General features: G+C 44.7%; 1 protein-coding gene across 6 annotated transcripts in view; it reads left to right on the top strand.

Moving 5' to 3' along the window:
* The window catches only part of Slc26a5 (solute carrier family 26 member 5), a 57,803-nt gene that overhangs the window by 14,964 nt on the left and 16,331 nt on the right, over positions 1-26,508 (top strand). For 3 of the 6 annotated variants that reach the window (XR_002380271.1, XR_002380270.1, XM_021190797.1), the window contains exons 1-7: positions 5,462-5,653; positions 6,482-6,621; positions 11,591-11,701; positions 13,799-13,965; positions 14,477-14,641; positions 17,183-17,335; positions 20,109-20,191. Coding sequence is in view for 4 of the 6 variants with exons in the window: in XM_021190797.1 (XP_021046456.1) it covers positions 5,502-5,653; positions 6,482-6,621; positions 11,591-11,701; positions 13,799-13,965; positions 14,477-14,641; positions 17,183-17,335; positions 20,109-20,191 (971 nt within the window). In the remaining 2 variants the exon portion in view is untranslated. Of the gene's footprint in view, positions 1-5,451; positions 5,654-6,481; positions 6,622-11,590; positions 11,702-13,798; positions 13,966-14,476; positions 14,642-17,182; positions 17,336-20,108; positions 20,192-26,508 lie in introns of those variants that run through there. The other 3 variants (XM_021190796.1, XM_021190800.1, XM_021190798.1) reach the window with 3 other exon arrangements.

Raw genomic sequence — 26,508 nt, 5'->3', positions numbered from 1 at the left:
TACAAGCTTGCAATCCCACCAGCAATGGAGGAGTGTTCCTCTTTCTCCACAACCTCTCCAGCACCGAGAGGGGTTTTGATCAGGAGTCACCACTGGGACTGAGAGGTCAAAGAGACATGGGTGTGGGTAAGCAGCAAGCACTGTGGCTTCAGAGCAGAACCTGCATTCTGCCTCTCAGGCCCTCTCAGATCTGATCCTTCTCACCTGCTCTCTTCTGTAGCCACAGGAGCAGGGTTCCCACTGATGTCTTCAGTGTTCCGCCCTCCAGTGCTTACCGTCTCAGCATCCTGTGTAGCTCCTCACAGAGCTAATCCTTTGTGAGATTTTCCTGGAGCCCAGAGTTTCTTGGCTTTAACCACATTCCTTTAGAAACAATAAACCACGACAAGTGGGAGCATATACCCATAATTAACGTGATGTAAATGAAGGCAGGTAAACGTTGTCGTAATCAGTCTAATGCACACTTGAGGAGGCGGCTGGATAAGAGCATCATCTGTGAGCTGGGACAAACCTTATTCAAGCCCAGCTGTCCTGATGGCATCAGAGTCTGAGGCACTTTATCTGCCTGTGTGGGCAATTCTGCTGTGACTCTTTGCCTGCAGTTTCCTAACAGCTAGTGGTTGTAACTGGTTTTGATTATTGTGTTTCACAAGGCCCCCACCAACACAAACTGTCCATATTTTTTAGTTCTGTCTGTTTTATGTGCTCATATAAAGTGTGACTTATAATTAATATCAACAATGTTTAATATATATATATATATATATATATATATATATATATATATATATGTAATAGCAAAATAGTGAAAGAAGCCCAAAGAAGTATTGATAAGGGAGTAATTAACTTTTTTTTAAAAGTTTATTTATTTTATGTATATGAGTACACTGTCACTGTCTTCAGACACACCAGAAGAGGGCATTGGATCTCATTACAGATGGTTATGAACCACCATGTGGTTGCTGGGAATTGAACTCACGACCTCTAGAACAGTCAGTGTTCTTCCCCACTGAGCCATCTCTCCAGCCCCCCTTTTTTTGGGGGAGGCAGTAATTAACTTAAATCATTGTAAATATATTAGAAGATATCATATACCTATTAGAATCTATGTTTATAAAAACTTTAATGACATAGCAAAATGACTTTAATACAATACTAAGATAGAAATGAAAGCTGCTAAAATGGTTTTTCAGCCATTTAAATAGACCATATATAGGTATATTGTGCATATATGTACATTTATAATATATACTTAATATGCATAATTTATGAATGAAGGATAAGTTTCCAACTGTTTTCAGTGGGCATAATAAAAAAAAGGGAACACATTATATATATATATATATATATATATATATATATATATATATATATAAAACTCAGTCTCATTTCTTGAACCTTGATTTTTTTGCTCTTTTCCTTACCAATCTCTTGGCCTCATCCCCAAAACTTCCGCTCTCCCCTGTGCTTCATCACTTCCCACAGGCCCACAGGATATCACAAGCCTATTGCAGCAGATATCCTAAGGCAATGAATGATAATTTACTGGTCTCTAAGTATAACTAAGTTCTATGTTACAACCTAACACGTAAACAGAAACTCAGTATATATCATTTAAATGACTACTTCGGTATCTCAGCCCTTGTGAAATAGAGCAGGTCAAAAAACAAAATGTAACTAGGTAATTAAATGCTAATATAAAGAGCCGTACCGTGGCACAAGCCTATAGTAGCAGCTGCGTGGCAGACCAAGGCAGGAGGATTTCTTGAGTCCAAGAGTTCAAGACCACCCAAGGCTCCACCTGAAATACAGATTTCTTATCTACTGAGATAACAATTGCTGAATTATGAAGACTATATTCTAAGCCCTTTGAATTTTATATTTACCCTTGATGCAGCATTGTAAGGATAAATTAAACATGCCATGGAATATGTTGCACACTGAATGCTCTGCAGCTGTTTATAGCAGAGTTCTCGAAGAGAGAGCACCAGGATCTACTGTTACTTAACAAGGCCCCACAGACTTGCCCACCAGCCAATCTGTTGGAAACAGTTCTTCAGTGGAGGCTCCCTTTCCCCAGGTGACTTGTTTGTGTCAAGAAACGAACCAGCACAGATGCCCTAAGACTACTCCCCTCTGATACCTGTAATCCCAAGAAAACGACTCAGCCTCAAAACGCCACGACGGTGTTCCCTGCCTGTGTGGGTCCCTAGCTTCCTTCACACACAGAATCTATGCACACCTTAAAAGATTAAGTGACATTTTGAGCAATGGTCAAATTCTCTTCTTAGAGTGTTCTCTCTGGAAATATTGATTTAAGATAAGGGAGCAGAAGAGGCTCAATGGGGATTGCCAGGGACCAATGAGGGCATTAATGAGGAAGCTTTAGTCAAAGGGAACACAGTGTCATCTATGCTGGAGTAATAAGTCACTCAGAGCTACAGCACACAGTACCCACAGCTAACAATGAGGTATTACACATTCACAACCTTAACAAGGAGGTAGATCTAATTAAATGTTCTTGTCACAAAATAACAAAGATGGGGAGAGAAAGCTCCCAGAAGTCATGGGTGTGTGTTTGTTACTGATTGTGGGGACAGTTTCATGGGTATATACTTAACCCTAAATTCAAGTTTTTTAACTGTGCACAGTCTTTGCACTTCAATCACACCTTAAAATGTGATTTAAAAGTAAACATAAAGACAGAGACCAAGCCCCACAGAAGCGAGTAACTCCCACGTGGATTCCACAAGCATTTTTGAGCCTGTGTACCAGTCATCAGATATAAACCACTAGAGTGGGTTCTGTTTTATTTGTTGTCTGTTGTTGTGATAAACATCAAACCCAAAAGCAACTAGCGGGGAGAGGGTTAACTTCAGCTTAAAGTTTCTATAGTCCATCATCAAGAGAAGTCAGGCGAGAGCTGGAAGCAGGAACCAGGAGGTGGGAACTGAAGCAGGAACTGAACCAGACACCCTGGAGGACTGCTGCTTCCAGGCCTACATTCAGCAACCATTTTTTTTTTTTAGATCTATTTATTTATTTATTATATGTGTATACACTGTAGCTGCCCTCAGACACTCCAGAAGAGAACATCAGATTTTTGTTACGGATGGTTGTGAGCCACCATGTGGTTGCTAGGATTTGAACTCAGGACCTTTGGAAGAGCAGTCGGTGCTCTTAACCACTGAGCCATCTCACCAGCCCCAGCAACCATGTTTTTATAGCCCAGGCCATTCTATGTCAATTTGTAATGAAGAAAATGCTCGACAGACATGCCCCTGGGTCACTTCGATGGAGGCAGTTCTTCAGTTGAGACTGCCTCTCCCCAGGTTGTCAAGTGGACAAGCAAAATCATCAGGACATTATAACGTCACAGGTTGTCCTACAAGAGGTTGTACATGGTTCTCGCTCCGTAAACTTTACAAAATAACAAATTCCAAGGCTTGGGGAGGCATCTCTGTTGTCAAAGTACTTGCCATTTTAAGCATGGGGGCCTGAGTTCAATCTCCAGTACCCATATAGGATGCCAGGCAAGGTACCTTGTTCTATAATCCCAGTGCTGGAACGTTAGCCACAGTAGATGCCCAGGGCTCACTGGCCAGCCACTCTAGCCTAGATGGTGAAGTCCAGGTCCCAGTTACACACACACACACACACACACACACACACACACACTCACATGCATGTACACATGCATGTATACATGTGAAGAGAAAGAGAAAAACATTCCAAGATTGGAAAACTAAAACCAGCCAGTGTTAGGAGGTGATCTTGACATGACTCCAGCTTGGAAAGCTCGGGTCCAGAGAGCACACTGTTTACAGATCATGGTTGGAATAGGAGATATCTCCCTCCATGTGGATATTTGATCCCTAGCTGGAGACTTTAGGAAGTGATGGCTGGCTCGAGGGAGCAGGTCACCAGACAAGATTCCAAAGGACTCAGTGTCCCTCTCCTCTCCCTTCCCCTCTCCATCTTCCCCCACCCCATTCTTTTTCTCCCTTCTTCCTGGCTACCATAAGGTGACCCACTCTGTTCTACCATACCCTTCTGCTACAATGGAATGAAAATATAAAGTTTACAATGTAATTCCTCCCTTAAGCTGTTTTGTCCAAGGGTTTGATGGTATAAAGTCCGGCTGACACAACCCTCCTACCGCAGCTCATTGGTCAGAACCAGTCTGTCATGACCTAAAACACTGCAGATGCAGTCTGTTTAAAAATTGACCAGCCCTTTCCAGTCTTACTCTCCTCTTCTTCACTCTTCTCGTCTTCGTGTTTATAATTTTATCATTGTTATGAATGATTTTTATGTTTTTTTAAAAGGCTGGATCATTCCATGCAGCTCATGCTAGACCGATACTATGTAGCCCAGGCTAGACTTGAATATTTGATTTTTCTCCATCAGCTGCCCAGGTCCTGAAACCTTTTCACTTTTATTATGTATAAATGCCCGTTATGTCTCGTTTTTTTTTTTTATTTAAAAAGTAAGTCCTTGAGATTTCTTGATAGCAATGTGTAAATAGCTACTTTATTTCTTTTAGCTAGCATGCATTGTTCCATTTGTGTGTACAATGTGTATTTTTATTACATGCAAGTAGGTATTTGCATTTCTCTAATTACTACTGTAATTCTCCTATACATCTCTTATACATCCATGAGTACAACCTCTTTGGGTTTTGTTCTGAAAATATTTTACTTATACAAGTAATTTTCAGTATGTATCAAAGGAAAGGTAACAATCTGCTACACTGTTCCAANTATAGTCAACTTTACAACAATATCATAGTGCCCTGATGGTTTTAACTTGGGACTACTGTTAAAAGTCACCAAGGACTTCCTCCATGGGGTTACAAGCCTCAGCTCTGGTCAGGATAGCAAGTGAAACTTTAAGAAAGAGGCTAAAGCCAGGTGTGGTGGCGCATGCCTTTAATCCCAGCACTCAGGAGGCAGAGGCAGGTGGATTTCTGAGTTCAAGGCCAGCCTGGTCTACAAAGTGAGTTCCAGGACAGCCAGGGCTACACAGAGAAACCCTGTCTCGAAAAATCAAAAAGAAAAAGAGACTAAAATACCCCACAAGACATGAGGTCATAAGGACCAATCTTACCATCTTTCCTTTTGTTTGACGTTTAGCTGGCCAGAGTTCACCTGACTTACACTTCCCCCTAATGCAGAGCTAGAGACAGGGACTGTAGGACTGTCATTAAACTTAACACGAACTCTTGTTGACATTTACACGTTACCTATTCATTGCTCTGAGGAGGAATAAATAAGGCTTATGGCTTTTTTTTTCATTTATTTTTGCTCTCTATATTTGTAAGTGAGCACAACACTACACAACATTATGGGATGTGTTCTGCGGTTCCCAAGAAATCCTCAGAGCCTAGAACATCCTGAGGCAGAGACAGCTTTTACCATCCAAAGTGGGATTTTTTATTTTCTCCCTTAGTGGCCATCCAGAAATGCTTGTCTCCTGCCGTCAGTGAATAACTGCAGACCATGGATCATGCTGAAGAAAATGAAATCCCTGCAGAGACCCAGAAGTACCACGTGGAAAGGCCTATCTTCAGTCATCCTGTCCTCCAGGAGAGGCTGCACGTCAAGGACAAAGTCACAGAGTCCATCGGAGATAAGCTGAAGCAGGCATTCACGTACGTTTAACCCTTTCCTCCTCTGTGGCGTTTCGTGTGAGGGTTGCAAGGTCACGTGTATAAAAGGAGGGTTTTCTGGCAAGCGGGAGGAAGAACGAATGGCGAATGGCAAGCACTGCCAGTCTGCAGATCCACCCACGGTGGTTCAGGTGGTATGGGGTTTTGGTTGGTCACGTGAGTACCGTGTATTTCACCGTGGGTCCTAGTTTCAGTTCTGTTGCCGTAATAAAAACACCCTGACAAAAAACAATGTAAGGGAGAGAAGGGTTTCTTTAGCTTACAGTTCCATTATTGCAGACAGTCAAGGTAGGAACCGCAAGCTTGAGATCCACAGCCAGGAGCGCAGGGTGGGTCCCTGATAGCTCTCTGCTCCTCTCCGGCTTAGCCAATGGTGCCACAAAAGACTGGGTCATACTACAATTATCAGTCAAGGCACTTCCCACAGATATGCTCGTAGACCAATCTAGACAATTCCTCATTAAGACTCTCTTCCCAGATGATTGTTATGTTATGTTATGTTAATTAAACTAACCGGTATACCATACCATGTTTACTGGTTTTCGACTGCGCCTTACATCTATGTAAAGGTTTACGTATCTGTTCTCAAATTCTCCACATAGCTCTAGAACACCTACCCCCATCCCCCAATTGTCACCCGGGCGTGGCTCAGCCTCTCTGTTGTTGCTCCCACCCCGGTTAGTAGCATCTCAACTGCTAATTGTGGATTGTTCCTTATCACTCCTGGAGCTAACTGCTAGAAACCCCTTAGTGTGAGGTCCACAGAGACGCTCCTCACTGACAGCTGGATCTGGATCTGTGTTTTCCTAGGTGTACTCCTAAAAAAGTAAGGAACATCATTTACATGTTCCTGCCCATCACTAAGTGGCTGCCAGCATATAAATTCAAGGAGTATGTGCTAGGCGACTTGGTCTCTGGCATAAGCACTGGGGTGCTCCAGCTTCCCCAAGGTTAGTATAATCCATTGCTCTCTTGTTATGGTGTGTCGGTCTGTCTGTCCGTCTGTCTGTCCATCTCTCACTCTGTCTCTCTGTCTCTGTCTCTATGTGTGTCTGTCTGTCTGTCTGTCCATCTCTCACTCTGTCTCTCTGTCTCTGTCTCTCTGTGTGTTTGTCTGTATGTCTCTCACTCTCTTTCTCTTGGTCTCACTGTATGTCTGTCCTCTCTTTTTCTCTGTCTCTCTGTCTCTGTCTCTATCTAAGCATGTGTGTGTGTGTGTGTGCGCATCTGTGTGTGTGTGTGTGTGTGTGTGTGTGTGTGTGTTTCATTGTTTGTTAGTCTTGCTCTCATCCCCTCAAATAACCATCTGTCTCGTGTTCATCATAGTTTCAGATACATGGCTTGTTCTGTTTGGTTTGGGGTTCTGTCATATTGTTCTAGTAGCTTTTACCTTTCCAAACTATTTTTTTAGAAATTTAATCTTTAAGAAGCCTTGGGATCATTCACGGCAGGAAGTGATTATACTGATTTGAAGATCAGTCAGTTGCCCAGTCAACATTTTGCTATAGTTGCAGTAGAGTTCTTGCTTCTAGGCCCATGACATAACTGAAAGCAATTATGGTATGCTGAATTTCCTTTACAACCCTGTGGGTTTATCTGTAATATAATAATGTTAGAAAATATCAATTTGTGAGCCAGGCATGATGGCAGGTACATGCCCTTAATCCTAACACAGGTGGATTACTGTGATTTCCAAGCCAACTTGGTCTACATATCAAGTTATGGGTCAGCCAATGCTACACTGTGAAACCCTGACTCAAAAATACAAAAGGGCATATACACATTTTTAAACCGTAAACATCATAAAGGAAAAGACATGGCACCGGAACATTATAGAGGAGCTAGTTCATGTAAAGAAGTATTGAAAAGTTGTTTGAGAAAGTGGATTCAACATGCATTAATACAAGCAACTGTAATTAAAGGATTAGTGGATCACACAAGAAAAGGAAGACACCAAAATAGGAAGGGGTTGGAGTAGAGAAGAATTGAACAGAGAGAGGGGGGGATGCGTGTGTAGGAGAGAGAGAAGGGACAGCTCGAGTCAGGGTGTGGTCCAGAAAAGAGCTGACTTCGGTCAAGGGGCTGGAGGAAGGCAGGATACTAGGATTGCAGGAGCATATGGTGACAATCAGAAGTGACAGTCAGGATGCTGGCCAGACACTGAGTTGCCCCCCCCCCCCGAAGAAAACTCATCAACAAATGAAAGGATATTTTTCATGAAGCTTTAAGAAAGACAGAGGGGGCTGGAGAGATGGCTCAGCAGTTAAGAACACTGGATGCTCTTCCAGAGGTCCTGAGTTCAATTCCCAGCAACCACATGGTGGCTCACAACCATCCATAATGAGATCTGATGCCCTCTTCTGGCCTTGAACACTGTATACATAATACGTGGGGGTTTTTTTGTTTTTGTTTTTGTTTTTGAGAGAGAGAGACAGACAGACAGAGAGAGACAGAGAGAGACAGAGAGAGGCGGGGGGTGGGGGTTAGCCCGGCCTGGTGGTACAGGCCTGTAACCCCTGAGGCTGAGGCAGGAAAATTATATGTTAATGGCCTCCCTAGACTACAGAGAGGAATTCTGCTAGGAATCAGACTAAAGGAAAAGCAATTTAAAGTCAGGCACACGTAGTAAGCTATCTGAACACCAGGGATGGATGGAAGAAAACAAACCTTAGTGACAAAGAAAAAAAAAAGCTTGTTATTGTACAATGAGAAGCTGAAAAACTAGAACGTCAATGGATTTTTATTCAAAATGGTTAAATTAGGAAATGACTACCACAACAGACAACTGGAATTTGTCAACCCACATTGCAGAACACTGGGCACTGACTCATTATCTACTGAGTCTCTCAGTCCAGTGTCATTTCCATCTTTGCTGCAGGGACTGCTGTGTGTTGCAGGATGCTAGCAGCTTGCTGACCTCTGACCCCATGCCAGCGTGGTAACAGTGTCTCTAGAGTGTGCCAGAGGAAATGGCACAGGAAAGCAGAAAGACAACAGCAGTACTGGGTGACTGCTCCTGGAGATGACACCAGGAGGAGACGGCAGGCAGCAGGGAGCAGGGCATGCCACTCGGATCTCTAGGTGGTGCACATGCTTTTCTTTGCTAGAAATAACGTTTTGAAGGGCCAGGACTAGAGTGATTGCATCACTGCATATGAAGCAGGGATGCTTTCTGACTTTTCATTTGCGCTTTGTTTTCCTTCAGAGCATTAAAATACAGAGATGCATTTTCCAGATTGTCCTAGGAATCCCCCTGAGATCTCAAGGCTGAGGATAAAGAGTGGAGGGATCCAGAAGGCTGAGAGTGATGGCAAAGAGCTGCCATCATCCTGCCATGCGTCACTCCAGCCAAGTGTAGGAGGGAGAGAATACAGATGCACAGTGTGGAATGCAAATTTCCCAGAAACAAGTGACACCTTACACATTTCCTTTCGACCTAAAACGATTGAGCAGGTGCAAGAGCTACTGTTCAGAGCACAGACTATCTATCGCCCATGGGTTTTATAGAAACTACCCCCTAATTCTTGAGTGAAAAATAGCCTAACAGCTTTTAAAAATAGACTGGCGAAGGAAGGAAGGAAGGAAGGAAGGAAGGAAGGAAGGAAGGAAGGAAGGAAGGAAGGAAGGAAGGAAGGAGGCAAACCACATATCCACATAGTTTTTTTCATAATGGCCAAACCTTGAAAGCAAGATGTCTCTGAATAGGTTAATAGTTAAAAACAAGACAAAACAAACAAACAAAAAAACACCAACTAAGGTACATCCAGAAGATGGAATACTACTCACCATTAAAAAACAAATGAGCTCGCTATGCATGGAGAGGCATAGGAGAAACATGAATGTGCATCTTTAAGTGAGAAATGTAGATCTGAAAGGCATGTAGTATGTAGTCCCAATCACATAATGCTCTGAGAAATGCACTGGAGACAGTAAAAGGATCAGTGGTGTCTAGGGGTTTGTGAGGAGGAAGGTACAGGAAGGTAAAATGTAGAGGGCTGGGGGCCACGGGGGACTATTCAGTATCATTCTGTAATGGTAGGTGCACACAGGACACACAACATCAGAGGGAGCCCAAGCCATGGAGGTTAGCAATGTCTCATTGCAGGTTCATCTTTTGTGGCAAATGGGCCACTGTGATGTGTGAGCACTGATAGTGGGGACAGCATGTGAGGGGACAGGAAGGATATAGGACCTCTTTATACGGTCCAGTTCATCTATTGTGAGCTTAAAACTGCTCCGAGAAAGTCCATTTTTAAAAAGCAGGAGAAGTTGGCAGGTAAAGGCTGTCGGGGACTGTCAGGAACTGTCGGGGGAGGGGGGGAGGGGGGCTGTGGAATGAAGAGAGGGCCCCTGCTGTGCAAGACTGCCCTCTAGCCAAACTGCACCCATCTTCAGGAGTCTAGCTGGGCCTGCGTACCTAAGACCTACACAACCAGGCTTGCTCACTGTCGCTCACAGTTGGAACGAGGGATCAGGGAGTGTCATAGGACCTTCGCCTGCATCTCTGGCTACCTCTCCTACTCAGCTTATGCAAGTCTGCCCCACTGGCACATGGCTCGGGAGTCCCCGGGAGAAGCTAGAGTATCGGTTCTCAACCTGTGGGCCTCGACCCCTTTGGAGACTGTGTGTCAGGTATCCTGCATGTCAGATATTTATATTACGATTCATAGCAGTGGCAAAATGACAGCTATACAGTAGCAACAAGGTAATTTTATAGGTGGGGCTCACCACAACACTAGGAAGATTGATAGAGATGGGTAAGCCATTAGCCTTGCCAGGTGCACAGCTTACAGTGCGGCTGCTTCACCATCGCCTGCAACCCTCGCCCACTGCTCTGTAAGTAACCCTGATAAGCTCACTGCTTCCTCCGAATGTGTTTTGGTTAAATCATGTTGTTGGGATCTTAGAAGGAAGTAGATATTACTCATGTCTCTCCCGAAGGGGAGGAATTTTAGCCACGGCACCCTAAAGGGGGGTGACCTGCACTTTTAAAAACTCTTGGAATAAAGTATCAGTTATTTTGTTTGGAAAACTGCAAACCTGGAAGTGAACCAGGCAGGCTTGGCTCACTTGGAAGATACTTGTTCAAGGCTGCATACAGAACGATCAGATGGCAGCAGAGGAGTCGGGGAGACCATAGCATCTGACGTGAGACAAGTGAAGAAGCCTGGGCGTCTGGTAGAGGGGAGTGCGTAAGCCAGGAGATGGTACCATGATGGATGCTGATACCAAAGGGGTCTTTCGGGAATCCTCAAACATGCCGTTAGAGACAGCACCATCAGGACCAGACTGTACCTGTCAAGGGACATCTTTCTACTCTTAGGTGTGACAGAAGGCAAAAAAAACTTCATCCATGCAAACAGGAGATGACAAGGCAAACCACCTGGCTTAGTTACTTGCCTCACTGTTGTGACAAAATATTGGACAAAAGTACCTCAAGGAGGTTTCATGTTGGCCCAGGTCCAGCGCAATGTCTGTCATGGCGGGAAAAGCATAGCCACAGCGGGAGGCAGCCGGTCACATTCCATCTACAGTCAGGAAGCAGAGAGAGATGAGCGCTGCTGCTTAGCTGGCTTCCTTTTCTATAAGTCCAGGGCTTAACCCCCAGGGAATGGTACAACCCACCTTTAGAATGGTTTTCCCACCTCATCCACATAACTAGTCCCTCACAGAGGTTTCTCTTCAGTGAGTCTAGATCCTACCAAGTTTACAATCAGTGTCAGCCAACATTATTGCTGCAGCCTGGATTACGTAGACACCAGATTGTTTGTGGGGTTGAGGCAGAAGGGAAGGCAGGCCAGACACACACAGTTACAATAAGGAGGGTACCACCTGTTCATCAGAAACCAAGGGGTAAAAAGGAGCGCACACGCCTGTTTACTCACCCACTGTGCCCATCTCTGCTCTCCGACCCCGCAGGCTTAGCCTTCGCAATGCTGGCAGCGGTGCCCCCGGTGTTCGGCCTGTACTCGTCGTTCTACCCCGTTATCATGTACTGTTTCTTCGGAACCTCAAGACACATATCGATAGGTAAAGACTCATACTGGAAAACCTAGCCTAAAACTCTCCTTCCAAACTTTGCGATGTGCTTGTTGTTATTGCTTAATAAGCCTTTTCTGACTGTGTACCTGTGAGTTGTTTGAAAAATGCTACTGCACTCAGCCGAGGATGTATGTGACTGAACACGGGTTCATTCTCCATCAACGGAAAAGCACATGTGTGTTCCCTCTTCTTCCCCCTCTTCTTATTCCCTCTCTCACTTCTCCAAGATTTCTAAAACTAATAGCTTTCTTATAATCTTGAGTTAATTAAATGGGCAATTTTCTTGCATAAAAGAGTGATTGTTGAAAGCTGTAAAATGAGGTTAATGCTTTATTTTATAATACACTTGGCTTGTGTCTGGTTTTCCTTCTTGTTTTAATAGTGATATTCAGGGTTTCTAATCACATTGTGTGTACATGTATCTTCATTATACTTTAAGTCCCAAGTTCTACATGTTCTCTCTGCAGTGCATCTAGGAACAGATGCATGTGAATTTAACTATATCAGAGCTTTGTGAGGCTATCGGCTGCAAACTGGTACAGTATTTCAGATATCTATTGCTTGGTAACAAATGCCACCCAACTTTAGAAGCTTATATTGCATATCACTTTTAAAAATATAAATTTAAAATTTTTTAAATAAATAGGATTCAAGAAAAACCCTCAGTTTCGCATGAACATCCAACTTCCTCCAAGTGAGGGGGGGATCTCTTTCCTCTTACCGTCTCCCAGAGTTCCAATCTCTCCACCAGAACTCCCACCGTCTACTTCCTGCCTTTTGCTAATAGGCCATCAGCTTTTTATTGACAGGTGATGCTTCCATACAGTGCATAAGAGATCATCCCTACATGTGACTGATATACATACATATCCCTGCATATAACTGATGACTTGAGTTCAATCCCTGTGACCCACTAGAAGGAAAGACCTGACTCCCATGAGTAGCCCTGTGATTGATATGCATGAGCGATGAGGCAAATGCCCACTTCTTTCTCTCATATAGTGTGTGTGTGTGTGTGTGTGTGTGTGTGTGTGTGTGTGTGTGTCTGCGCATGCGCGCATGCATGTGCGTGCATGTGCTCATGCGAGCCTGCTGTTACTCTCTACCTCATATCATGAGGCAAAGTCCCTCACTGACCCAGAGCATGCTGACTGGCTAGGCTAGACTAGCTGATGAGTGAGTGTATGATGGATCCACTTATCTTTACCATCTCTCCCCCAGCACTGGGGTTCCAGACAAGCAAGGTCCTATGTGGCCACTGTATATCCTAACTCAGGTCCTCAAGCTGGCAGTGCAGACACATTACAAGCTGAGCCATTCCCAAACCTGCAGCATTGCCGTGGAGGTCCCTGCAAACGCTACAGCCAGCATGCAGAAAAAAACGATGCACTTGGGACCAGGGAGAAATCTGGTTCAGCATGGCTAAGGCCAGGTCAAATTTCTAGAGACTAACACTGGGAAGTTTACTTTAGACATATTTAATAAGTGCAGTGCAATTTGGTAATAATTATTAATTAACAACTCTGTGTGTACAATAAAGATTAAGGAGTGACTACATCAAAACTCTTGTGCAAAGTACATGTGTCCTCTACCATGAAGACAGGTTCTATAGCTTAGGTGCCTAGGATCAGGTAAGTTCTCAGTCATATAGATAGCATAGAGGTCACCAGGCTACACAGTACATGTGACATCTCTCTACTGACTAAGAAGCAAAGTTCAAGATAAAAGTCTAGACTTTTGGGTAAGTGTGACATTTCAGGGGATTTGGATGTGCCCCAGCCCTACACAGCACATATTACCAGGGTGTTAACAACATCCACACCTAACCTTCTGGGTAGGAAACAGGTATACACATCCCTTCTGTTGAAGAGACAAGCCCGCACACCTCATGTTCCTGTTTTCTCTGGTGCTTATCGGTGAGCATGCAGATCTCAGAAGTCACTCGGGGTCTCTACTGCTTCATTCTTTTGGCTAAAGTTAATTTATAGGCCCCTAAGCACAGATCATTCCTGTGGACCACATGGGAGCTAGTGGCTTCATTCCTCAAGCTTCTGAGCAGAGTTCATGCCTGCATCTCTGTTTCAGGTCCTTTTGCTGTTATCAGCTTGATGATTGGAGGTGTGGCTGTCCGGTTAGTACCAGATGATATTGTCATCCCGGGAGGAGTAAATGCAACCAACGGGACGGAAGCCAGAGATGCACTAAGAGTGAAAGTCGCCATGTCTGTTACCTTACTTTCAGGAATCATTCAGGTGAGACTCCAGCGTCAGGAGATGAACTCTGTCTGTTCATCTATGAAACGCCTATTGAATTCTCTTGGCTGGTCTCACTGTGTGTAGGCAGAGTCAGCAAACCTCCAGAGCTGGGGATGCTTGAAATATCTGCTCACTGGGTGCCTTAGCTACCACTAAGAACGCCTAGCGAGCTTCCCTTGAGTGTTCTGAAAGCAAAACAAGCTTGAAGGAGTGGGTGGTGGTTTGGGGAAGAGGCCTCCCTTAGGGGCTTGGAGGCAACGGCATGTGTATGAAGCATAATGCACAGGAACGAGCCCCTCCCAGCAGGGTGTAAGCATGGTCAAGGTTCTGAGGGACTCGTGTTCTTTATAACCAGTGATCTGTTAGCTGCCACAAGTCTACAGGGTTAGGAAATGGCTTGGAGAAATGCACACATTTTCTGTTGGTTGTTATTTCTTTACTCATTGTGCCGTTTGTTCATTTCTCTGTCGTTTTTTGTTTGTTTGTTTGTTTAAAAAAAAAAAACTAGTTTTGCCTAGGTGTCTGTAGGTTTGGATTTGTGGCCATATACCTCACGGAGCCGTTGGTGCGAGGCTTTACCACTGCGGCCGCTGTCCACGTGTTCACCTCCATGTTGAAATACCTGTTTGGGGTCAAAACAAAGCGGTACAGTGGGATCTTTTCAGTGGTGTATGTAAGTAAGAGGCTCCTCGCTGGCTGGGACTGACTCCCCACCCACAACCCCTGCTCGCCTCTACGTATCTTTCTCTTTCAAGGCTTCAATGGAGAAGACTTAGTTATTCTAAGGCTTTCTGGGAAGGCAACCATGGTTAAACCCTGTCGTTCATGTTGTGGACATGAGATTCTAACTGATTCCGAAGGAATTGGTTCTTAGGTCCCTGTCAGTGGCTGCAACGGTCAATCTAATCAGGGGCAGAGACAGATAGCTTTTAAGAGCAAATTATGTTGTTGCGGGGGGTAGGGGGGCGCAGTGAATACTAATAAATAACTTCCAGATATGATAAGAAACTGGGTGTGGTGCTATATGCTTTTAATCTCAGCACTTAGAAGGCAGAAGCAGGCAGATTTCCGTGAGTTTGAGGCAAGCCTGCTCTACATGGTGACTTCCTGGCTAGCCAGGGCTACAGAGTGAGACCGTCTCAAAAAACAAGCAAATAAAAGACATAATAGGAACGTACATCTCTTTGAAAGACTGCTTATTCAAGCAGACAAAACTAAGTAAGGCAAAATCATTAATAATATACTTCCACAAATCCTGAATGGGGCCTGGAAAGACGCCTCAGCTTTTAAGAGCTCTTGCTGTTGTTGCAGAGTACCAGGGTTCAACACCTAGCACATCAGGTGGCAGAACCGCCTCTATCTCCAGCTCCAGGAGATCCAGCGCCCTCTTGTGGCTTCAATGGGCACACACAAACATGAACACACGAACACACACACACACAGAGGTGGGGTGTACTTAAAAACAAAACAGCTACTACTAAAACACCTGTATGTTTAGAATCCAAGAAAAAAATGCATTTCTGAATGGCCCCTACAGTAATTCTAGCCAGTTGAATACTACAAGGACATTTTCAGATGCTCAGCTCTGACCACTGCAGACCTTTATGTGCCGAGCCCCTCTCTAGGCACGATGCTGAGCTGAACAGACACGGCCTTGACCTTGGAGCTGACTGTCCAATGGGAAAATAGTTGTGGTACTCATGAGTTGTACAAGTGTTCAGTTCATTACAAGTATAGTAAATGCTATAAGAAGGGAAACAGACAGACACCTTTAGATTAGGGTTCTGGGACAGTCATTTTGAGGTGGTGACACTTAAATTTGAATGTTCAGTTGATAATACTGAGATCAAACTGTAAAAATATCTATCCCATAAGTTATTACTTTCTTGTGATAGGTGGAAATACACCTCATTCTCTGAGATTTCAAAATGACTTGTGTCAGAGAGCGTGCAGCCTGCGCCTGCGTGCGCCCCTCCCTGGCTGTGCAGCCCAGGTGTGCTGGCCTCTCTGCTCTGTTGGGTGTCCGACGAAATGATTAGATTTGGGGTATCCAGACCATAGCCCTAAGACATAACTAAGTGGTTTTCTTCTCTTCCTCTCCTGGGCTTCTTTCTAAACCTCATTCTGTGGCTCCAAAGCCTTCATGGCTTCACCATCAACTTCTCATGACAATTTCTAAGTCAGATTTCTAAAGCTTTGCTGTGTTTCTACCTCTGAAGTATTCTGCGGTGTTCACTCTGATTCTTTCATGATGTTTACAAGTCAGCCCCAGGGTCTTTTTCTTTCTTTCTTTCTTTCTTTCTTTCTGGATTATATATGAGCTACATTCAGATAGCAACATATCAGAAACACCATATTCCTTGCATGGTAGAGCACACCTATACTGACACTCTAGAGGACTGTGAGTTCAAGGTCAGTGTGGACTCTATTGTGATCGTTTGTCTCAAACAAAACAATAATAAACCTATAATGCTGTTGGATAAGAATTATGAGTATAAAATTGTTTGATGAGGTAAAATAAAAACCTCCTAATCTGTAGAAGACCTAAGGAGAACTGATTCATCCTAAAATCTTTCAGCTAGTGTGTTAAGGATGGAACCCAGGGCCTGGAGCATGCCAAATCTACACTCCACCACTGAATTTTATACTAAGTGTCCCAAATCACGACACTTTTAAGTTGGGGCTCATTAGAATTCTTTTTACTGTGGTAATCTATACATAGCAAGGAGCTAGGCTGAAGAGATGCCTCTAAGTTTTCTGCCCTTCCGTAAGACCTGGGTTTGATTTCTAGCACCCAGTGGTGCCTCACAAATGACTGTCACTCCAGTGCCAGGAAATCCGATGACTACCTCTGACCTTCGTGGGCTCCCATATGCATGTTGTTCAAATACACACACCCAGGCATACACACAGATTCAATAAATATTTTAAAAGTCCGTAACAAAGCTTATCTCCTTGTTCACATTATTTCTAAATACACAGTGCAGCGGGATTACATGCGTTCTCTTGGCCACGCAGCTGTGATCACCCTCCACTCCGGAACCCTTTTGAGCAATGGGGACAGAAGCTTCCCATTCCATTCTCTCCACCCAGCCCTGCTAGCCTCTGTCACCCTTGTCTCTGTGGACTGCCTGTCTGGGCTGGGGACCTCGAGTGTGTTGATTCATCCAGCCCAGGAGTTTGATATAAACCTCCAGTGTTCACTGTGTTACAGAGTACAGTTGCTGTGTTGCAGAATGTTAAAAACCTCAACGTGTGTTCCCTAGGCGTCGGCCTGATGGTTTTTGGTTTGCTGTTGGGTGGCAAGGAATTTAATGAGAGATTTAAAGAGAAATTGCCAGCGCCTATTCCTCTAGAGTTCTTTGCTGTAAGTATGTGCAAGGTGGTGGCCTGTTTAGCCCTGGGATCGCACACATCTGATCCTGCAGGGAATTCTGAAGCGGATGATGGAGGGACAAGGACCTGGAGGGTCCTCGTCCCTGTTTTGTAAAACAACTAAAAAGAGATTGTAAAAAAAAAAAAAAATGCTGTAAAATGTAGACATAGATGACTTTTAAAACCTGAGTGTAGATGATCAATAAATGCACATTTTAACATTGGTTACCTATGAAAGGTGGGATTTGGGAGAATTTGGGGGTTTTTCATTATCTGTTTATTTTTTTAAACATCACACATTATTTTAATTAACCATGGTAACTTCAATACTTTTACTTACTGTAATAAGGTAATTTCTACTTTGAAAAGTCAACATCTCCCCAATTTTCTTAGTTTTCTGGTACTTCAAGCTGAGAGAAAATTCCTCATGGCCTCACACAAGTCAAGTCCAAACGTCTCACAACATATTCATAACTGAAAATTTACCAAGGTTTTATTTTTAAAAAGCATATAAATTGAAACAAAGCATAGTAGGTCCTTAAATAGCTGCAATGATTTATTCGTGGATGTGTGCATGGACCTTGCATAGCTGCAGCTCTGGAGCCAGTGCACATTACTCCTGCACTCCTCTTCACAGACAGCAGCCACAGAGTGCCCAGGCGTTGTGACAATGTAACACTATCAAAAGGAACTGGCCAGAGCTGATGTGTGAACTGTTAGCTGCTTCCAACTAGGAATCTGCACAGTTGTTTCTTTAAAATCCACAGTGGCTCACTCAGTGGATTCCTGAGTTGAAAGTTCAGAACCCACAAAGATTCGTTTCAAAGCGCTAACAGTTGTCCGCCTGTACATGCCTATAATTCCAGCACTTGGGAAGCTGACTTGAGAGGATCGTGCTTTCAAGGCTAGCCTGGGCTACATAGGGAAAACTTGGTTGTTTTTTTTTTAAGATAGAAAAGAACAACAAAAGTAAAGTATATTTGATACAAATTTAGAAGCAGAAAAGCTTCAGCTGCAAAAACAACTGTCCACTATAGCTCACAAAGAATTCCTTGCCTTGTTCTTAGCAAAGTCCTACCTGTATTTTTTTTTTCTTTTATTATGTGCTTGGAAACTTATTGGGGCTTTCTGTGCTAGGAATGTATCCCCCTGAACCACGACATTCTGGCCCTTTCTTAGAAAGTGAAAAGGCAAAAGAGACCTAACCATTCCAGAATCTGTTGTGTGGCTGGGATTGGGTACGGAGGTCCAGCTTCTCCTTAAAACAGCAAGAGGTGTGGGGCAGCTTTGCCAGGCAAAGGGCAGCGAAGCCCACTGAGGACATAAACAGTGCACATGGTCTGCCCTATGTTGGGTGCCACTGCCCAGATCCCTGTTAAAGATTCCTTCTTGTTTCCCCAGAGAGTGATGCTCCACAACTCTCACTGAAATTACAGTCTTTCAATCATACCTTCATGGGACATCTGAAACCTCCTTCCTAGGTAGATAAGATGGCCTGATAATCTGAGTTCTTTCCCTAGGACCCACATGATAGTAGGAAAAAGGTGACTCCCCTAAATTGTCCTCTGACTTCTACATATACAGTGTGGCATGTACTTGAGTGCATACAAACACACACACACACACACACACACACCTGAAGCAAATAAACTTCTTACCTATGCATTCCACAGGAAAATAGAAAATAAAACATTCTGAAAAGTTTGAAGACCGAGTCTTCATGGTTCTTTTCAAGCATACAGTTTTTTGTTTGTTTGTTTGTTTGGGGTTTTTTTGGTAGCAATTTATATATACAGTTTATTTTTTATTTTAAATTTGAGTTTTACATTCTTTACATTCTCCGACACACCTTTTCATGTCTGGTTTGGTAATTAGTTACCACCGCCATAAAAGTGAGCCTCGAACTGTATTTGTTCTGTGAGTTTAAATCATTGGAGGCATTCCTCCGGTTTAAGATGCACACCAGATTCCATTCAAGTTGACAGGTATAGCTGCCCCCACCGTTACAGAGGCATTTCACTGGAGGGAGCCAAAGATACTGGTACCTCTGAGTCTGCTGTGCCTGATAGACAACAAGCTGACCTTACCAGCAGGTAGACAGAGGCCACCCCTGGAGGAGCTGCCCGTCCCTGGAGCCCTCCCTCCTTCTCTCCTGGATGGCCCATCTCAAACGTTACAGAAGCTAGAGTTACTGAGGATAAAGCAAGTAGCTGTCACATCTTCTGCCATGTTCACCTGCTTGAAGGCTGTGCTTTGTAACTCACATAACTCTAGGTTCTGACAGTGTAGTCTGGCCTGGGGAACACCACTCTAAGTGACATGCTGTGTGTGCCACTCTGGGAGGCTTCTGACCATGCCACAGTGCTGTCCTGGAGGCAGGGACAGCAGCAGAAGGATTCTAAAGCAAATGTGGGTTTCATGGTGACACATGGTGACAGGTGACCTTAGCAACCTCACCTCACATATAGTATGGGCGACATTCCTGCCCCACACTCAAGGTCGACCGTAGTGATGGCCTCCTCTGGCTGCAGTCAGCAAACCTTATGCCTCAACTGGGAACGGAGTACAAATGAAAGGAACTGATTCTGGCCTTGAGCTGGAGGGCCCTTTGTGGGGAAAAGTCACTGAGAGAAGTTAGCTGGCAGCTGAAGACCCCCTCTTAACTCTGAGGAGTGAGAAGAGATTTCCCATTTGACAGGTGATTTGAGCTCTTGTCGTGTGTGAGCGTTGGCTCTAAGGTGTGCTCCGTTTTGTGTCTGTTGTAGGTGGTGATGGGGACTGGCATTTCTGCAGGGTTTAACCTTCATGAGTCCTACAGCGTGGATGTCGTTGGAACACTTCCTCTGGGGTAAGAAAACGCTGAAGAAGAGTGAGTGAATATCTCGAACGTTGCATGAAAAATCATCTTCTCTGCATATATCAGACAGCTGGAGATTTTACAGGCTTCAGCGTGTGTGTGTGTGTGTGTGTGTGTGTGTGTGTGTGTGTGTGTGTGTGTGTGTTAAAACTTGTAGCAGCTGGAAGAGATAGCACAGACCTTTAATCCCAGCACTCAGGAGGCAGAAGCAGGTAGATCTCTGTGAGGTCAGGGCCATCCTGGTCTACATAGCAGGTTCCAGAACAGTCAGGACTACATAGTAAGACCCTGTCTAGTGGGAGTGGGATAGCATAGCAGAAAAAAATTAAAGATGTCATTTCTAGCCATTTTTAAAATATTTTATTTTTATGGGTGTGTGTGTGTGCGCGCGCGCGCGTGCGCGCGCATGTGTGTGTTCATGCATGCGTGTTCAGGTATCTATAGAGGGCAGGAGAAGGCTTTGGATCCCCCGGAGCTAGTGCTGCAGGAGATTGTGAGACACTTGACGTAGGTGCTGGAAACCAAACCCCTAAGCTCCGCAGAGCATCAACCACTCTCGACCACTGAGCCATCGCTCCAGCCCCGCTGACCTCCTGCTAATACACAGTCTAGTACTGTTGACCATGGTCACACTGTAAAACAGATCTCTGCGCATGCTCACCTTGCAGGTCTGAGCTCTATACTTATTAGACACCCAGACTTTTGTTCTCTGTGCCTCCTTCCCTGGCAACTGCAAGTCAGTTCTCTGTTCCATAAATTTGATTTGACTGTTCCCCATATCTTTTTGGTCAGTATTCATCTTTTGGGGGATTGGCTTATTTCACCACTTGGCCTATGCCCTCAAGGTTTATCCGTAACAGGACACAGGATGACATGTTCTTCCTTTTTCTTTTCTTTTTCATTAATGTATTTTATTCACTTTATACCCTGACCACACACCTCCCATCTCTGCTCAGTCCCATCTTTACAAGCCCTTCCCCCAACTATCCCCTCCCCTTCTCCTCTGAGAAGGGAAGGCTTGCCATTGGTACCAACCTGCCCTGACACATCAGGTTGCAGCAGGACTAGGCACATCCTCTCCCACTGAGGCCTGGCCAGGCAGTCCAGTTATGGGAAAGGGATCCAGTGGCAGGCAATAGCGTCAGAGACAGCCCTGATCCAGTTGTTGGGGCACCCACATGAAGGGCAGGCTGCATATCTGTTACAAATGTGTAGAGAGCCTAGATCCAGGCCTTCAGGCGCTTTGGTTGGTGGGTCAGTCTCTGTGAGCCCCCATGGGACTACGTTAGTTGACTCTTTAGGTTTTCTAGACTCCTCTGGCTCCCTCAATCCTTTCCCTGATTCTTCTGCAAGACTCCCTGAGCTCTGCCTAATGTTTGGCTGTGGGACTCTGCATCTGTTTCCACTCACTGCTGGATGAAGCCTCTCAGATGACAGTTATGCTTGGCTCTCTCCCATGGGGTGGATCTCAAGTTGGGCCAGTCATTGGTTGGCCATTCCCTCAATCACTGCTCCATCTTTATCCCTGCACATCTTATAGGCAGAACAAATTTTGTTGATAGGTTGGTATTCCCCTCCCACTACTGGAAGTCCCGCCTGGTCACAGGTGGTGGCCACTTCTGTTCTTCCCTTTTCAAAGGCTTGAATGATATTCCACTGTGTGTATCTCCTATACTATGTTTCTGCATTTACCCATCAATGGATAATCATTTGTATCCACTGCTTAGCTATGTGAATAGCTCTACCCTGGGCACAGATATGCAGATCAATCTTTCAGTAGTTCTCTTGGAATTACCCAATGTGATGACTAATCTCAATTATCAACAGGATGGAATCTAGAATCACCTGGAAGATGGGTCTTTGGGCATCGGGATTTTCTTGATTAGATTGAGGTAGGAATGCCTGCCCACTATGGGAGGCACCATTCCCTTTGCTTCGATCCTGGACTGTATACAAAGGAAAAAGTGGGCTGCACACATCACTCATCATCTTTGCCTCCTGCCTGCATCTGCAGTGGGACTAGTTACCTCAATTTCCAGCTGTTTTTAATTCTCCATCGAAGTGGACTATACCTGAGCTACAAGCAAAATAAACCCTTGCTTGTTTTTTATTAGAATATTTTATCACATCCTCAGAAAAAGTATCTGACACTGGGTGGTATTTTGTTTTTAAGGACCTCCATATTGTTATCTAGAGCAGCTGCCCGATTTTTCAATCCTACCAACAGCAGGGAGTAAGATTTTTCTTGTCTTTAAACCAGTTTTAAAAAATCTCTCCTTGGGAGGCAGAGACAGGCAGATTTCAGAGTTCGAGGCCAGCCTGGTCTACAGAGTGAGTTCCAGGACAGCCAGGGCAGCTACAAAGAGAAACCCTGTCTCGAAAAACAAAAACAAAAACAAAAAAAATCTCTCCTTGACCGACACAGGGATTTAGAGCAAAAAGACCTGAGTTCTAACCTGAGCCTTTTAGCTGTGTATCCTTGGGCAGATGGCTTCTCCTCTCAAAACTGTATGCTCCCCATCTGCCGTGTGAGTGTAGTAGCCCACACTTGTCCCTGTGGTAGCTGTGAGACTGCAGAGAGTCACACAGGGAGGGCCGGGGTAACAGGCATAGCAGGCATCTAAGGCAGGCTAGCTAGAAGTTCCAGGGCTCATCCCAGTGAGTTTTCCAATTGTAGTTTATATGCTGCTTTCTTCTTTGCTTCCTCTACACTATCTAATTCCACATTTTTAAAATGGATTATTCCTTTTACATTTAAAAAAAAAAAAAAAAAAAGAGGGATTCTCTACCTCCACCTGTCTCTCCCTGAGCCTGGCCAATCTGCTCTGGCCATCTCTCTCTGCACCTCTAGCTGTTTCTGTCTTCTCTGTACTAATCCTCCTCCTCTTCCTCTTCCTCTTCCTCTTCCTCTTCCTCTTCCTCTTCCTCCTCCTCCTTCTCCTCCTCCTCCTTCTTCCTTCCTTCTCTTCTCTCCTCTCTCCTCTTCTCTTCTCTTCTCCAAAACAACAGACAGAGCCAGACATGTACCTGGATGTTGGGCACTGAAGGAAGCTGTCATGTTCCATCAGGCTGTGTCTGACTAGACGACTCCAGGGAGGCAGAAAGGCAAAGCATCTCACACAGACAGACCTCCGCTGAGCCAGGACTTCAGGCAAAGCTTCCAATTGTAAACATCAAAACAGAATCGGTTTCATGAGTGGTTTTTTTAAATATATAATGATGCAGGGTAAAAGCTTAGTAAGGTAATAACTTTGTTTTCGATTTAGACTACGGCCTTGTAAAAATACTCTTATATCCACCATCCCATTTGAATGAAGTTCATAGTAAGTCTATTGACAACGTATGTCAATATTTGGGTTTTGTGACAGTTCATTTATCCTCATTTATTTGGCAACTGTTTATTTAATACCTATCATGTGCCAGGGACATGGCAGTTACAAACACACAAACAAAAAGTTGTCCTTGCTTGCTGAGAGCTCTGTGGACAGAACAGCAGTGAGAGGCAAGCAGTGAGAGAAGCAATGAGAAGCTGAGAAGATGGTTCTGGAGGACTTCCAGGGAAGCTGATATTTGAGAGTCCTAGGTGAGCTGCAGTGGCTCCCTGCTGAGTTGCAGCCTGGCCCCAGAGCAGGCTCCTCTGGTGCCTAGGTTCTTTCCATTACCTCATATGGACTCTCTAACAGTGAGTTCCGTGATAAACAGTTGTCTTTGATTGGATCCAGCAGATAATCCTATTCGGTTACTAGTTGCAAATAATTTAATTAAATGAGAAAGCCTTACAGTTAAACTTCTCCTTTAAAGAAACAAACAAACAGACACTGACAGATTGACATCCGTGTCTGTGACTCCATCTGTCCTCCCTGATGGCCCCTACCAGGAAGCACTGCAACTCCTTCCATAAGGGGGGGGGGGAGCTAAGCTTTAAGAAGATGAGCAATTTTACCTTCTGAAGCTTGGTGCCCAGAAAACATATCCTCTTGAAACTTATGGAGAACCAGGCAGGTGTCCAAATGCGGTAGAGTTCACCTGTACACCAACACTCGAGAGGCTGTGGTGAAAGGAGAGCAAGTGTGGGACTAGCCTGGGCTACATGGCGAGTCAGGAGCCAGTTCAAACAGCTGGCTGGCTGCCATCTTTCCTCATGGCCTCTCCAGCTGAACAACAAAATCTCATTTACGTTCGTTCTTCCTCAGAGAGAAAAGCAGAGACTCCCTACCCCCCAGGCCTCCAGGCCTCGAGTGGCTCCACTTCCTCTCGTCTGTTGGTAAAGTGGGTTATAGCTAGCTGCATTTGGGTCACTATGACCAAAACACCTAACAGGAAAAATAGAAAAGGAAACAGAGAGAAATCAGCACAGGATCACGTTGGTTCTCAGAGTTGCAGAGAAGGTAAGGTGGGGTGGAGGAGCAGCAGGACCACCCACTGACTCCACAGCTGGCAACAAGCTAAGCCAAATACAGCCCAGGAGAGAACCAGGGGTGCAGATGACCCTCAGGTCCTTCCCTTGCTGACCTGCTGCCGCTTTCCAGGCCCTATGTCCTAAAGGCACATGACCTTCAAAGAAATGCCAGAACCTGCGGGCTGAGGGTTCAAAACATGAACTGTGGGGGGTTTTGCAAAGTCAAACCATCACAGCTTCTTTCAGGATCAGCTTAGAGGCCTCCTGCAAGGAAACTGACCTGGCTACATTACTTGACATCACAAGTTTTCCGTCTAGAACTCTGGTAGAAGCTGCAATGACCTGAAACTACTGCATTCTGCATGTCTGCAAACCCATCACCATGTACGGAACACCAAGTCGTGCAGCTGGCCTTAAGAAATAGGTGGCCGGGCGTGGTGGTGCATGCCTTTAATCCCAGCACTCAGGAGGCAGAGGCAGGCGGATTTCTGAGTTCGAGGCCACCCTGGTCTACAGAGTGAGTTCCAGGACAGCCAGGGCTATACAGAGAAACCCTGTCTCAAAAAACCAAAAAAAAAAAAAAAAAAAAAAAAAAAAAAAAAAAAAAAAAAAAAAGAAAAAAAAAAGAAAAAGAAAAAGAAAAAGAAAAAAAAAAAAAAAAAAAAAGAAAAAAAAAAGAAAAAGAAAAAGAAAAAGAAAAAAAAGAAATAGCTGGGGCAGCCTGGAGCACAGCCAGAGGTGAAGGCCTGCACAGCAAGACTTGGGAAAGCATTGTCCTAGGCAGCCCCCTTTTCAGTAAGGTACCCCTTCATCTTTCTCTCTTTTGAAATGGAAGTTTCAAATACATTTGCATTTTAATGCCCTGGAGCCTTCAGGGACAGGGGTCTGATTTTCCTTTTGTCCCATTGAAGGGTCCCTGGCTTCTCTTTAAAGGCAAAATTCTCTTTACCGTCTGTAACCACATCATTTGCACCTGCTTTATCTGTAGCAGCTCTAAATGCACTCTCTGTCCTTCCCTGGCCAATCTGCTTGTGTGTTTATCTAAATTCTCATTAACTGGCTAAAAGCAGCAAGTAATAACTGTGCCTTGGCTGAAATGTTCCACTGTCTTGAGGTTTCCTCCATCATATCAATTAGTTCACCGCCCTCGCTTTCAGCCTCATTCATAGTTGCAGGGCGTGGACCCAAATATCCAGAGTCTTGGCCAGACGGGACCCAAAGCACCTGTAGCCCAGTTCTCTTTAGAGACCGTCTTCCCATCTGAGACGTCTCGAGCTCACCCCTCATGCTCGCATTTATATCCAGATTTTGGACTTGCAAACTCCCAGCAGAACCAACCAGGAAGCTCTTGTCAGCATTCTAGGACTTATCAAGCCAAGCTTCAAACTCTTCAGTATTCCCCCCAAAGTCAGTTCTAAGGACCCACATAGCACACGGTCAGGTCTGTCATGGTGACAGCTGATTCTTCCATACTTTGTTGTTTGGTGGGTTGGTTGTTTGGTTGGTTGGTTTGGTTGGTTTGGTTGGTTGGTTTGATTGGTAGGTTGGTTTGGTTGGTTGGTTTGGTTGGTTGGTTGGTTGGTTTGGTTGGTTGGTTGGTTTGGTTGTTTGGTGGGTTGTTTGGCTGTTTGGTTGGTTGGTTTGGTGGGTTGGTTTGGTGGGTTGGTGGGTTGGTTGGTTGGTTGGTTTGGTTTGGTGGGTTGGTTGGCTGGTTGGTTGGTTGGTTTGGTTGGTTGGTGGGTTGGTTGGTTGGTTGGTTGGTTTGGTTGGTTGGTTGGTTTGGTTGGTTGGTTGGTTTGGTTGGTGGGTTTAGTTGGTTGGTGGGTTGGTTGGCTGGTTGGTTGGTTGGTTTGGTTGGTTGGTGGGTTGGTTGGTTGGTTGGTTGGTTTGGTTGGTTGGTTGGTTGGTT

The sequence above is a fragment of the Mus pahari genome, chromosome 2, assembly GCF_900095145.1.
Source record: "Mus pahari chromosome 2, PAHARI_EIJ_v1.1, whole genome shotgun sequence".
Taxonomy (NCBI): domain Eukaryota; kingdom Metazoa; phylum Chordata; class Mammalia; order Rodentia; family Muridae; genus Mus; species Mus pahari.
The sequence above is the reverse complement of the archived record's forward strand: the minus strand, read 5'-3'. Positions and strand labels throughout refer to the sequence as shown.